This window comes from Macaca thibetana, chromosome 19, assembly GCF_024542745.1.
Source record: "Macaca thibetana thibetana isolate TM-01 chromosome 19, ASM2454274v1, whole genome shotgun sequence".
NCBI lineage: Eukaryota > Metazoa > Chordata > Mammalia > Primates > Cercopithecidae > Macaca > Macaca thibetana.
The window spans coordinates 31,850,439-31,863,466 of record NC_065596.1 but is presented as its reverse complement, the minus strand read 5'-3'; the positions used below and the strand labels follow the sequence as shown (position 1 = coordinate 31,863,466).

The window sequence follows — 13,028 nt, the reverse complement described above, 5'->3', positions numbered from 1 at the left end:
GATGTGGGCAGAGGTGCTTTTTTGTGTGTTTTTCTTGTTGTTTTCGTCATTGTTTTGAGATGGAGTTTCGCTCTTGTCGCCCAGGCTGGAGTGCAGTGGCGCCATCTCAGCTACCTGCAACCTCTGCCTCCTGGGCTCAGGTGATTCTCCTGCCTCAGCTTCCCAAGTAGCTGGGATTACAGGGGCCCACTACCACGCCCGGTTAATTTTTGTATTTTTAGTAGAGATGGGGTTTCACCATGTTGGCCAGGCTGGTCTAGAACTCCTGACTTCAGGTGATCCACCCACCTCTGCCTCCCAAAGCGCTGGGATTACAGGCGCAAGCTACCGCACCCCGCCCAGGGGTGCTGTATTATGGAGGCCCCACCTTCTCCGTTTCTGCAGGGAGGGGAACAGAGATCAATCAACAGTACCTGTCCAGGAGCTCACCACAACTCAACTTCCAGGAAATGGATGTGTAGGATAATCGGACAAATGAAAAGATCTCTGAAAAAACTCCCTGCCCACGCCACCCCCAGTTGACTCCAGCCTCCTCTCTCCTCCCATGATGCGTCCGTTCAAAGGAAACACCAGAACCCTGAGCCTTCACCTCTGGAACCTGCTCTTCACACACTATTCATGACCGTGATCTTCTCTTCATTCACTCGTTAGTAATTCATTCTATTAATTGATGCTGGCTGGGTGCGGTGTCTCACACCTGCAATCCCAGCACTTTGGAAAACCAAGGCAGGTGGATTTCTGAAGCCCAGGAGTTCCCCAGGCAACATGAGAAAACCCCATCTCTCCAAAAAAAAAAAAAAAAAACACATTAGCTGGGCATATTGGTATGTGCCTGTCCCAGGAGGGTCACAGGAGTCCGAGGAAACAGAGGTTGCAGTGAGCTGTGATCGCACCACTGCACTCCAGCCTGAGCGAGAGTAAGACTCTGTCTCAAAATAAAAAAAAGAAAATAAATGGTTGCTAACTGCCGTGAGATTTACTAATGTCTATCATAAAATAATAAGACTGTTTCACAAGGCTGATTCTAATGAGACTATTTACTACAGCTATGCTAATAAGTATTATGTTTATAGAGGTTTATTCCCTAAAATAATATTTATTGGGGCCTCCTCAAATAAAAATAATACTGTATGTATAGAGGCTTTTTCTAATCATAATGACAATTGAAGCTTTCTCTAATAATTTATTGAGGCCTATTTAAATAGAAATATTTGCCGAGCCTTATTCTAGTAATCATATTTATAGGGGCTTACTCTAGCAATAATAATGATATAATTATGACTCCAGACTCAGGACTGCAACTTACCTACTTCACCTACTTACTCAACATTTCCACTTGAAGAGGCATCTCCAATCTCACATATCCAAAAATAAGTTCCTGATCTCACACACACCCTATGTGTTCCTCCCATGGTCTTCCCCATCTTAGGAAATGACAACCCCATTTTTTATTTTATTTACTTATTTTTTTGAAATGGAGTCTTGCCCTGTTGCCCAGGTTGGAGTGCAGTGGCGAGATCTCGGCTCACTGCAACCTCCACTTCCCCTCCCCGGTTCAAGTAATTCTCCTGCCTCAGCCTCCCAAGCAGCTGGGATTACAGGCGTCTGCCACCACACCCAGTTAATTTTTGTATTTTTAGTAGAGACAGGGTTTCACCATGTTGACCAGGCTAGTCTTGAACTCCAGACCTTGTGATCCACCGACCTCAGCCTCCGAAAGTGCTGGGATTACAGGCGTGAGCCACCACGCCCAGCCAACAACCCCATTTTTATCCAGCTACTCAAGCCAACAACTTTGGGATTCAACGTTGGCTTTTTTTTTTTTTTTTTTTTTTTTTTTGACAGGGTCTCAGTCTTGCCCAGGCTACAATGCAGTAGCGTGATCACACCTCACTTCAGCCTCCACCTCCCAGGCTCAAGTGAGCCTCCCACCTCAGCCTCCTGAGCAGCTAAGACTACAGGCATGCACCAATATGCCTGAGTAATTTTTTAATTTTTTGTAGAGATGGGGTCTCCTTATGTTGCCCAGACTGGTCTCTGTCTACTGGTCTCAAGTGATCCTCCCACCTCGGCCTCTCAAAGTGCTGGGATCACAGGTGTGAGCCACCTCAGCTGGCCTGTGTCTGCTTTTGGTTTCCTGTAAATCCTCAAAGACAGCACCTGGCACACGGTAATCACTCAAAAGAACATTTGTTGAACCATAAATACTTATTCAGGCCAATTGATAGTGCTGTTTATTGACTTACATAAAGTATTATTTATTGAAAAGTACTCTAATGATACTGAGATTTAATATCCTTTTATCATTATGATAGTCATTAAATATTATGACTAGAGTGAGCCTCCATAGAAATGATAATGCCTTCCATAATAACTGTTTACCATTAGCATTCATTTCTTTATTAGAACGTAGGTTAATTGAGGATTAGTCTTTTTTTATTTTATTATTTATTTTTGAGACGGAGTCTCGCTCTGTCACCCAGGATGGAATGCAGTGGTGCGATCTTGGCTCACTGCAACCTCTGGCTCCTGGGTTTAAGTGATTCTCTTGCCTCAGCCTCCCGAGTAGCCGGAATTACAGGTGCACGCCACCACACCCAGCTAATTTTTTGGGGTCCTCCATGGCAGATAGGGACTACTGAGGAGCTTTCAAGCCTGGGAGAGGTTGGAAGGGGCTGGAGAACGTTGGAAGAGACCTGGGGTGATTCAAAGAATCTGACAGTGCTTAGACAAGACTGACAGACACCTAAGAAAATCACGTGGCCAAGCAGGTGACATGAGCTGTGGACCCCGAAAATCTGAGACAGGTCTCAGTTAATTTGGAAAGTTTATTCTGCCAACGTTGAGGACGTGCACCTGTGACACAGCCTCAGGAGGTCCTGACGACACGTGCCCAGGGTGGTCGGGGCACAGTTTGGTTCTATACATTTTAGGGAGACATGACATGTCAATCAATACATGTAAGAAGTACATTGGTCACAAGGTCAGGAGATCGAGACCATCCTGGCTAACACGGTGAAACCCCATCTCTACTAAAAAAAAATACAAAAAACTAGCCGGGCGAGGTGGCGGGCACCTGTAGTTCCAGCTGCTCAGGAGGCTGAGGCAGGAGAATGGCATGAACCCGGGAGGCGGAGCTTGCAGTGAGCTGAGATCCAGCCACTGCACTCCAGCCTGGGCGATAGAGCGAGACTCCGCCTCAAAACAAACAAACAAACAAAAAAGCACATTGGTTCTTCCAGAAAGGTGGGGACAACTCAAAGCAGGGAGGGGGCTTCCAGGTTACAGGTAGGTGAGAGACAAATTGTTGCATTCTTTTGAGTTTCTTTTTTTCCCTAGATGGAGTCTAAGTCTGTTGCCCAGGCTAGAGTGCAGTGGCACAGTCTTGGTTTACTGCAACCTCCACCTCCTGTGTTCAAGCGATTCTCCTACCTCAGTCTCCTGAGTAGCTGGGATTACAGGCGTGCACTGCCACACCCAGCTAATTTTTGTATTTTTAGAAGAGATGGGGTTTCACTATGTTGCCCAGGCTGGTCTCAAACTCATGACCTCAGGTGGTCCACCTGCCTAGGCCTCCTAAAGTGCTGGGATTACAGGTGTGAGCCACTGTACTGGCCTCTTTTGAGTTTCTGATAAGTCTTTCCAAAGGAGGCAATCAGCTATGCATCTATCTCAGTGAGCAGACATGACTTTGAATAGAATGAGAGGCAGGTTTGCCCTGAGCTATTCCCAGCCTGACTTTCCCCTTTAGCTCAGTAATTTGGGGGCCCCAAGATATTCCTTTCACAGAGCTCTCAGGAAAAGCTTCAGAAGGAGGCCTGGGGTTTTCCTCTGGCAACCACAGACCACATCTGGTTGAGAAAGCAGGTGGAGGTCCTGTGAGCAATTCCGTCTTCAAGGCCACAGCTGCCTTGCCTTTGTGCTCTTAAGAGATGGCCATGGCTGGCCAGGCGCAGTGGCTCACGCCTGTATTCCCAGCACTTTGGGAGGCTGTAGCGGATGGATCACCTGAGGTCGGGAGTTTGAGATCAGCTTGACCAACTTGGAGAAACCCTGTCTCTACTAAAAATACAAAATTAGCCGGGCATGGTGGCGCATGCCTGTAATCCCAGTTACTCATCAGGCTGAGGCAGGAGAATTGCTTGAACCCGGGAGATGGAGGTTGCCGTGAGCCCAGATCATGCCATTGCACTCCAGCCTGAGCAACAAGAGTGAAACTTCGTCTCAAAAAAAAAAAAAAAGAAAAAAAAAAGATGACCATCACCAGCTCTTACTGGCTTGTGGTATCTGTGTCAGAGGGCACCAAGAACCTGGGCCTGTGCCCAGCCTGTGACACCTACATGTGCAGAGACTCACTGGAGCCAGGTACAGGTCACCTGTGTGTGTGCACGCATGCATGGGTGTGATGGTGATGGTAGTGGGACCCACGTGGGGAGATGAGACACAAGGTTACAGGCTTGGACGTGGAGGTGAAATGAGGATGAAAATGGGCAGAGTTACGTATGAATTATAGAGGTTGCAGAGAAGATTGAAAGGACAGTGGCCGGGTGCAGTGGCTCACTCCTGTAATCCCAGCACTGTGGGAGGAAGAGACAGGTGGATCACCTGAGGTCAGGAGTTCAAGACCAGCCTGGCCAATATGGCAAAACCCCATCTCTACTAAAAATACAAAAAAAAAAAAAAAAAAAAAAAAAAAATTAGCCTGATGTGGTGGTGCACAGTCCATAACCCCAGTTACTCAGGAGGCTGAGGCACAGGAATTGCTTAAACTCAGGAAGCGCAGGTTGCAGTGAGCCAAGATCATGCTACTGTACTCCAGCCTGGGCGACAGAGTGAGACTCCGTCTCAAAAAACAAAAAAACGGTTGGGATGGGAATGAGAATAGGGTCAAGTTTCAGGAAGAGGATGGGGTTGGGTTTGGAGCAGGGTCTGGGGTTAATAATGGAGAGGGATTGGGGTAGGGTTTGGGAATGAGAATGAGAATGGAGTTAGATTTGAGGGTAGAAGGGGATTAAGGGTTGGAACTGGGAATAAGGATGGTGTTGAGTTTGGGAATTAGAATGATGTTAGGTTTGGGGATGGGGTCGAATTGGGGGCTGGGGTTGAGTGTGTAGTTGGGACTGAGAATGGAGTTCTATTTGAGGATGGGGATGGGCTTAAATTAGGGGTTGGAGCTGGGGTGGAGATTACAAATAGGGATGGGTTTGGGTTTGGAGTTGTGTTCAGGAATGGGAATAGGGTTAACTTTGGGGATAGGGATGGGTTGAATTTGTGGTTGGAACTGGGCTTGATATTGAGTTTGGGGATGGAGTTGGGTTTGGGGTTAAGGATGGCTTTGGGTCTGGGAGGTGGTCAGGGCCACAGATAGGCTGTGTGCTCTGACCTGCTACTCACTGCACACCATGGCAGATTTCTGGAAGCTTTTCCGGAGACCTGGCCTGCTCATGGCCTCTGCCACCTCTGGGAGCCTGTGCTCATGAATTGGTTCTCAGAGTGGTGCGGATCTGAGTGAAGGATGGGGGCTGCCAATCGGAGTCTCTCCAATAAAGGAGAGGAACCAACCTCCCAGGTCATTTCCCGTTCTCCACATTTGCCAGCTGTCCTGGGACTGCTGGCCCAGTTCATCTTCAAGACAGAGGTCCTCTTCCAGACTATTCCCTGTGTATTAGTCTATTCTCACACTGCTATAAATAACTGCCTGGCCGGGCGAGATGGCTCACGCCTGTAATCCCAGCACTTTGGGAGGCCAAGGCAGGCAGATCATCTGAAGTCAGGAGTTCAAGACCAGCCTGTCCAACATGGTAAAAACCCGAAAACCTGCTAAACCTGAAATCTACTAAAAATACAAAAATTAGCTGGGTGTAGTGGTGGGCACCTGTAATCCCAGATACTTGGGAGGCTGAGGCAGGAGAACTGTTTGAACCCAGGAAGTGGAGGTTGCAGTGAGCCGAGATTTTGCCACTGCCCTCCAGCCTGGGTGACAAGAGTGAGACTCTATCTCAAACAACAACAACAGCAACAGCAATAACAAAAGCTGCCTGAGACTTGGTAATTTATAAAGGAAAGAGGTTTATTTGATTCACAGTTCAACAAGCTAGGGAGGCCTCAGGAAACTTACAATCAAGGCAGAAGGCGAAGGGAAAGCAAGGTACCGTCTTCACAGGGTGGCAGGAAGAAGTGCCAAGCGAAGGCAGGAAGAACCCCTTAAAAAACCACCATATCTTGTGAAACCTCACTATCACAAGAACAGCAGGGGGGAACCCGCCCCATGATTCAATTACCTCCACCTGGTCTCTACCTAGACATGTGGGGATTATGGGGATACAATTCAAGATGAGATTTGGGTAGGGACACAAAGCCTAACCATATCACCCTGTTTCACAGAGGCCAAGTTTTCCTGGGTCTTCTACGTGGGCTGTGGTACCTTCACCTTACACCTGCTCACGAGTGAGGTGTTGCCAGGACCTGATGTTGGTGTGGATGGAAGAGGCTAACGTTTCAGGGGCTGGAGAACCCTCGACCAAAATCCTTATGTCTCCCAACACCCCCTAGGCCTCCTGATCCTGGTGACAAAGGCCACCAGGCTGGAGCCCCCACCAAAGCAGAGATGCCACTGAACTCATTATATCAGATGAGGATGTGGGTATGTCTGCCTCTCTGCAAACCTTTCAGAATTGTGATTCTCTGCTGTTTACCTGCCCTCGGCATATGCTCCAAACTGCGGCCCAGGATTCTGAGCTCCCACCCGCCCCTTCCTCCCTCGGGACCTGGAGTTCAGGACCCCAGCTCCTTCCTCCTTAAGCCCCAGGAGTTCTAACTCCCAAGCCCCCTCCTTTAGTAGAGACCCTAGACTTGGGGCCTTCCTCTTCCAAAATGGAAGACTGCAGAACCCACAGGAAAGCATGACACATCGCCAACTGTCCCCTCCAGCCACATCTCCCCTCCCACTTAACGCACACCCTAGCCCGATTGGCTTCCTCCCACCTCAGGGCCCCCAAGCCTCTCTCTTTCTCACCTCTTCCAGGAAGCCCCAACTTGGTGTTGAAGGTTCCAGGGGTGGGAGCTGTAGAACCTGTGACAGAGGCAAGTTCTAAACCACCACCCAAACCACTGATGATCTGACACCCTCAGTGTCCTCCCCCACCACACACTAAGCGGGGAACCGGACCCCGGGGAGGGGAGGGAGGACGTTGCCTGTGCAATCCAGGAAGGGAGGGTATGTGAAAAGCCAGTTACCGGGAACTGTGTGAAACCAAACCAGCCTCATCTGACAAAGCACACGAACCCTCACTGCCCCGACTGCTTGCTGGTCTCTCTTTGTTGAGCTCCAAGGACCCAGGAGTCCGGGTGCACAGCCTCCTTCCCTCTGAGATTCAACAGTCTGATCAGCAGCCTCTTCCTCCTCCAGGACCCAGAAGCCCCGTGCTCACCCCCATGGAGCCCTGCCGGTCCCTGGCCCTGCTTGTGGGCTTCCTGGGCCTGATGTTCTGCCTGATTGCTTTGAGCACCGATTTCTGGTTTGAGGCTGTGGGTCCCAACCACTCAGCTCACTCGGGCCTCTGGCCAACGGGGCATGGGGACATCATAGCAGGTAAGGGGAATGGGTGTCCTGCGGAGGGGTTGCCAGTGGGGATGGGTGTTCAGTGGTCTTCTCTCGATCAGGCTACATTCATGTGACGCAGAGCTTCAGCATTCTGGCTGTCCTGTGGGGCCTGGTGTGCGTGAGCTTCCTGGTCCTGTCCTGCATCCCCTCACTGTCCACCCCAGGCCACGGCCCCCTTATCTCAACCATCACAGCCTTTGCTGCAGGTAAGGACTCTGGACTGGACTGGGGCATCGGGAGTCAGTGAATTCCTGCCGAAGGGTTGAGCTATCTCTCTTGTCCTTGCCCCCAGCCCTCTCCATGGCAGTGGCCATGGCGGTGTACACCAGCGAGCGGTGGGACCAGCCTCCACACCCCCAGATCCAGGCCTCCTTCTCCTGGTCCTTCTACCTGGGCTGGCTCTCAGCTATCCTCTTGCTCTGCACAGGTGACTATCCTGTCCACTGCCCTGGGGAGCTTGGGAGGGCCAATAGGGGGCCCTGAGGATGAAGGGCAGGGGCAAGTGCTTAAACTCTTTCTGGCCTCCCAGGTGCCCTGAGCCTGGGTGCTCACTGCGGCAGCCCCCGGCCTGGCTATGAAACCTTGTGAGCAGAAGGCAAGAGCGGCAAGATGAGTTTTGAGCGTTGTGTTCCAAAGGCCTCATCTGGAGCCTCCGGAAAGTCTGGTCCTACATCCGCCCCACCCTTTCAGCCCTTCCCCAGCCCCTCCGCTTGTTTCTTCATTCATTCAACAAAATTTGGCTGGAATCTGGCTATTCTGAGATTAATTCTGCCAAGACCTAAGCCAACCATCTGCCAGCTCCATGGTAGGAGCTGAGCACCAAGAGAAGGTGACAGCCCACGAGGCCGACCAGCCTGCAGGGCGCTCCTGCCCAGCGCAACTGCCTGGCCTGTGTGGATACAGGCTCCAACCTGGGTCTATCTCTCCCCTTCTCCAGCACTTTTCTTTCTCCCTTTAGCTGGCTCTCTTTCCTTCTCTTTCCCTCTCTGATTTTGTACCCCTTGCCAAAACTCAGCCCTTCTTTGCACGCAGTCTCTCTCAGTTCTTTTTGCACATTTCCCCATGCTGGGGACACTAGCACGGGTCAGACCCAGGACCTGCCTGCCAGGGCCTCAGTCTGTGGGGTGGTGGGGAGGAGGCACTTACAGACCAGAAGCAGTTAATACAGGCCAGACAGCAGTCCCAGTGCAGGGAGAACACCAGAAAAAGACTAACCATATTGTGGAGGGATGGAGATGACTTTTCTGGAGAGAGAATGTTTAGGGGCTTCTTAAGGGCCAAGGAAAGGTAATATCCAGGCAGAGGGGCCTGAAGATGAACGTGCAGAAAAGTCAGGAGTCTTGTGGGAATGAAGAACGGTAATGTATGGCCAGGATATAGAATGTTGGGGGCAGGAGATGGAAAATGAAAAGGGAGAGGCAGGTGGGGGTTATGGCCTCTAATGTCATGCTGGATTTTCTCTTGAGCATGATGGGAAGTTGGGAAAAAATTGGAGGCAGAGGAGGGACAATATCAGCTCTGGGTACCAGACAGACCCCCCTGTAGACATGGAGGGGAGGCCAGAAGGTCAGGGAGGAACTTGGCAATGCAACAGGTGGGACATGATGAGGCCTGACCTGGAACCAGGAAAGGAGGGAATGAGCCAGACAGATTCAGGGGCAGGAGGAGCAGGACTTGGGGACCCAAGGCTTTTCAGGGTGAGGGGCAAGAAGAAGGTGAGGACAGTGCCCAAGGGTCTGGCTCGATGAACTGGATGGGATGGCAAGGCCATCCCTAATATGGTGGAAGACACTAAGCTCAGATGGAATATGGTTGACGATTAAGGCCCTGAGGGGCAGCCACGAGCAGGTGAGAACTTGAGTCAGGCTCAGGGGAGAGACCTTGGGTTGGAGATCGAGTTTTGGATGGAGCATTAAGGAGCACTCAAACTTTGGCAGTGAGGAGGCTTGCTGGCAAGGGAGTGCAGGGTGGAGCTTCAAGGGATACCCAGATTTACAAGTGAAGGGGAGAAGGCAGAGGAGCAGAAGTCTGCAGTTAAATAGCTGGGGACCTGGAGAGCTTCTGCGGTGCCTAGAATGTCAAGGGAAGAGAAGTTTCTTGTTTTTTTTGAGACGGAGTCTAGTTCTATCACCCAGGCTGGAGTGCAATGGTGTGATCTCAGCTCACTGCAACCTCCGCCCCCTGGGTTCAAGCAGTTCTCCTCCCTAAGCCTCCCAAGTAGCTGGGATTACAGGTGTGCACCACCACACCTGGCTAATTTTGTTGTCTTGTTTTTTGTTTTTTTTTTTTTGGAGATGGAGTCTTGCTATGTGGCCCAGGCTACAATGCAATGGTGCGATCTCAGCTAACTGAAACCTCCATCTCCTGGGTTCAAGTGATTCTCCTGCCTTGCATCCCAAGTAGCTGGGATTATAGGTACCCACCATCACTCCCAGCTAGCCTGGCTAATTTTTGTGTTTTTAGTAGAGACAGGGTTTTGCCACATTGGTCAGGCTTGTCTCAAACTCCTGACTTCAGGTGATCTGCCCGCCTCGGCCTCCTAAAGTGCTGGGAATACAGGCGTGAGCCACTGCGCGCCTGGCCAAGGGAAGAGAAGTTTCTAAGAAAGGGCTGGGAGTGGTGGCTCACACCCATAATGTCAGTGTTATGGGAGGCCAAGGTAGGATTGCTTGAGCCCAGGAGTTTGAGACCATCTTGGGCAACACAGTGAGACCCCATCTCTAAAAAAAATCTTAAGAAAATTAGCCAGGTGTGGTGGCACATGCCTATAGTTCCAGCTACTTGGGAGGCTGAGGCAGGAGGTTTCCTTGAGCCCGGGAGTTCAAGGCTGCAGTGAGCTGTGATGGCACCACTGCACTCCAGCCTGGAAGAGAGAGATGGCTCACACCTATAATCCCAGCACTTTGGGAGGCTGAGGCAGGCAGATCACGGGGTCAGGAGGCCGAGACCAGCCTGGCCAATATGGTGAAACCCCGTCTCTATTAAAGATACAAAAATTAGCCAGACGTGGTGGTGTGTGCCTGTAGTCCCAGCTACTTGGGAGGCTAAGGCAGAATTGCTTGAACCCAGGAGGTGGAGGTTGCAGTGAGCCGAGATCGCGCCACTGCACTCCAGCCTGTGCAACAGAGCAAGACTCCATCTCAAATAATAATAATGATAAAAGAAGGACTTGGCCTACCATGTAATGGCCCCCAAAGCTGCTGTCTGAATCTAAGCTGTCACTAAGTTGCAAGCTGCTGGGGTGTATGTGTATGGTTGTGGGGGGAGTGAATATCCCTTTAAACAGCCACTGGGGAGGGGGTTCTGGAACCCCCGGCCTCACAGAGACCCAGCCTCCCTCCCCCCATCTCTCTGGGCTCTGTGTCTAAGGAGCCCTGGGGCGCTGGGTGTGAGTCACTTAGGTGGGCGTGTGTGGACGGGTGTCTGGGGAGGGCACTGAACAGGCTGAAGGGGCATTCCACTGTGGGGAGACATCTCTGGGAAGACAGGTTCCTCACAGCAAAGCCTGTGGTGAAGGTCTCAGAGGCCTCTCAGGGGAAGTCTCAGGGTCCCCAGGAAGGGGAACGAGGTCTGGAGGGAGGAGGTTGTGGGTCCTCAGGCATGCTTGTTGAGGGAGGGGGTCTTCAGGTTCCCAGAAGCAGGGATCTCAGGCAGGAGTACTAGGGGAGGAGTGTGGAGGAAGCGGCCTCCTAAGCTGGGGGCCTCGGGGTAGGAAGGGCCTGGGCCCATCCTGCCCTTGTGGCCCCCGGCTGCAGCCTCAGTGGCATGGGGGTGAAGCGGAGCCTCCAGAGAGGGGGCATTCTGCTCAGCCTCGTGGCCAACGTCCTCATGGTGCTCTCCACGGCCACCAACTACTGGACCCGCCAACAAGAGGGCCACAGTGGCCTGTGGCAGGAATGCAACCACGGCATCTGCTCCAACATCCCCTGCCAGAGTGAGGCTCCGCCCGCCCAGATGGCAGAGGGCACTTCAGACTCCCAGGGCTCGGGACACACTGCTGGGCCCATGGCGAGACGCCCACCCCTTCCACCCCGGGCTCAGTTGCAGCTGTCCCTCCTCGGCCGAAGCCGCCACGAACCCCGCCCCTCGACTTGTGGGCTTGTCCCTGACCCCCTCCCCGTCTCGGTCGCGGCAGTAACCGCAGGTCCTGACGTGACCTCCAAGTCTCCGTCCAAACGCCTGACTCCGGGTCGGGGGAACTCGGCTCCTGCTCACACACCGGGTTGGGGGGAGGAGACAGGAGAGCCGAACCCGTAGCGGCTGGGGCGGCGCCCGCGGGGCTGATGCGCCCGCTCTCCCCAGCCACGCTGGCCGTGACTGCGGCGTGCATGGTGCTGGCGGTGGGTGTCGGCGTGGTGGGCATGGTGATGGGACTGCGGATTCGGTGCCACGAGGGCGAGTCGCTGCGAGGCCAGACCACGAGCGCCTTCCTCTTCCTCGGCGGTGAGACTGCAGCGGCAGGCGGGGCGGGCCTGGGGTGATGGAGGGGCCTGGTCACCAGGGGCGGGGCTTGAGGTACTCGTGTGGGATCCGAGGGGCGGGGCTGGAAGATGCCGAGAGAGGTGGGCGGGGCTCGAGTCAGAGTTCAGAGCGGGAGGCGCCGGAAGGGGCCTGGGCCAGAGGCGGGCCGAGAGCCGATAGGCGTCGTCTGATGGAAGGGGGCGGGTCTGTAGGGGCGTGGCCTGGGTGCAGCCCCACCAGGCCCAGCTAGCTCATCCTGCGGCTGGGCGGGGCCCAGGACTGCTGCTGCTGACCGCCTTGATAGGCTACACGGTGAAGAACGCGTGGAAGAACAACGTCTTCTTCTCTTGGTCCTATTTTTCTGGGTGGCTGGCCTTACCCTTCTCAATTCTCGCGGGTAACCTGCACAGCGGGAAGAGGGTGGAGGAGACTGCCCAGAAGACCCTCACCCCAGAGGCTCCCCAGCTGCCCTTCCAGTAAACCCCGGGGACCTCTCAGGGACTCCCCAACACACTAACGACTCCCGCAGACCCGGCAGAGACCCCCTTGGAGCCCCAAACCCCAGTTCCCGGGGCCCGCCAGCCCATCCGCCCCAGGGCCCACCTTCCTTTTCCCGCCCCGCGTCCCCTTCCCCCCAGGCTTCTGCTTTCTGCTGGCAGATATGATCATGCAGAGCACCGACGCCATCAGTGGATTCCCCGTGTGTCTGTGACTGCAGCCTGCCTGGGGCAGAATAAAGGAACGGCTTTTTTTTTAGCGCTGCGGCTCCGCGTGCTTTTCTGGGGGTCGTGGGGACGCAGGCACGGGGTTGCATAGAGACTCAGGGAGGACATAAGGACACGAACCTATAGGGAACGTGGAGACGGGGAGACACAGATATAGAGACACAAGTCTCCACGGATTGGGATGGGAACAGGGACATGTGGGAGGGGCGGGGCCAGGATGGGACGTGGGCTTTTGGAGA

At 53.1% G+C, this 13,028-nt stretch overlaps 2 protein-coding genes across 3 annotated transcripts; both read left to right on the top strand.

The window, feature by feature from the left end:
- Positions 1 to 7,235: 7,235 nt before the first annotated feature.
- Positions 7,236 to 8,349, top strand: NKG7 (natural killer cell granule protein 7). Its single transcript, XM_050771651.1, has 4 exons — positions 7,236 to 7,591; positions 7,663 to 7,809; positions 7,896 to 8,030; positions 8,133 to 8,349. The coding sequence occupies exons 1-4, from the start codon at positions 7,435 to 7,437 to the stop codon at positions 8,189 to 8,191; spliced, it is 498 nt and encodes a 165-aa protein (XP_050627608.1). The 5' UTR covers positions 7,236 to 7,434; the 3' UTR covers positions 8,192 to 8,349.
- Positions 8,350 to 10,707: 2,358 nt separating this feature from the next.
- On the top strand, positions 10,708 to 12,820 carry CLDND2 (claudin domain containing 2). 2 transcript variants are annotated; one of them, XM_050771650.1, is made up of 5 exons: positions 10,708 to 11,004; positions 11,359 to 11,537; positions 11,906 to 12,046; positions 12,342 to 12,461; positions 12,703 to 12,820. In XM_050771650.1, exons 2-5 carry the CDS (start codon positions 11,369 to 11,371, stop codon positions 12,774 to 12,776), a joined length of 504 nt encoding a protein of 167 aa, XP_050627607.1. In that variant the 5' UTR covers positions 10,708 to 11,004; positions 11,359 to 11,368; the 3' UTR covers positions 12,777 to 12,820. The 2 variants fall into 2 exon arrangements, with proteins under 2 accessions (XP_050627607.1, XP_050627606.1); XM_050771649.1 differs by having other exon boundaries at positions 10,949 to 11,004; positions 12,342 to 12,820.
- The last annotated feature ends 208 nt before the right edge of the window (positions 12,821 to 13,028 follow it).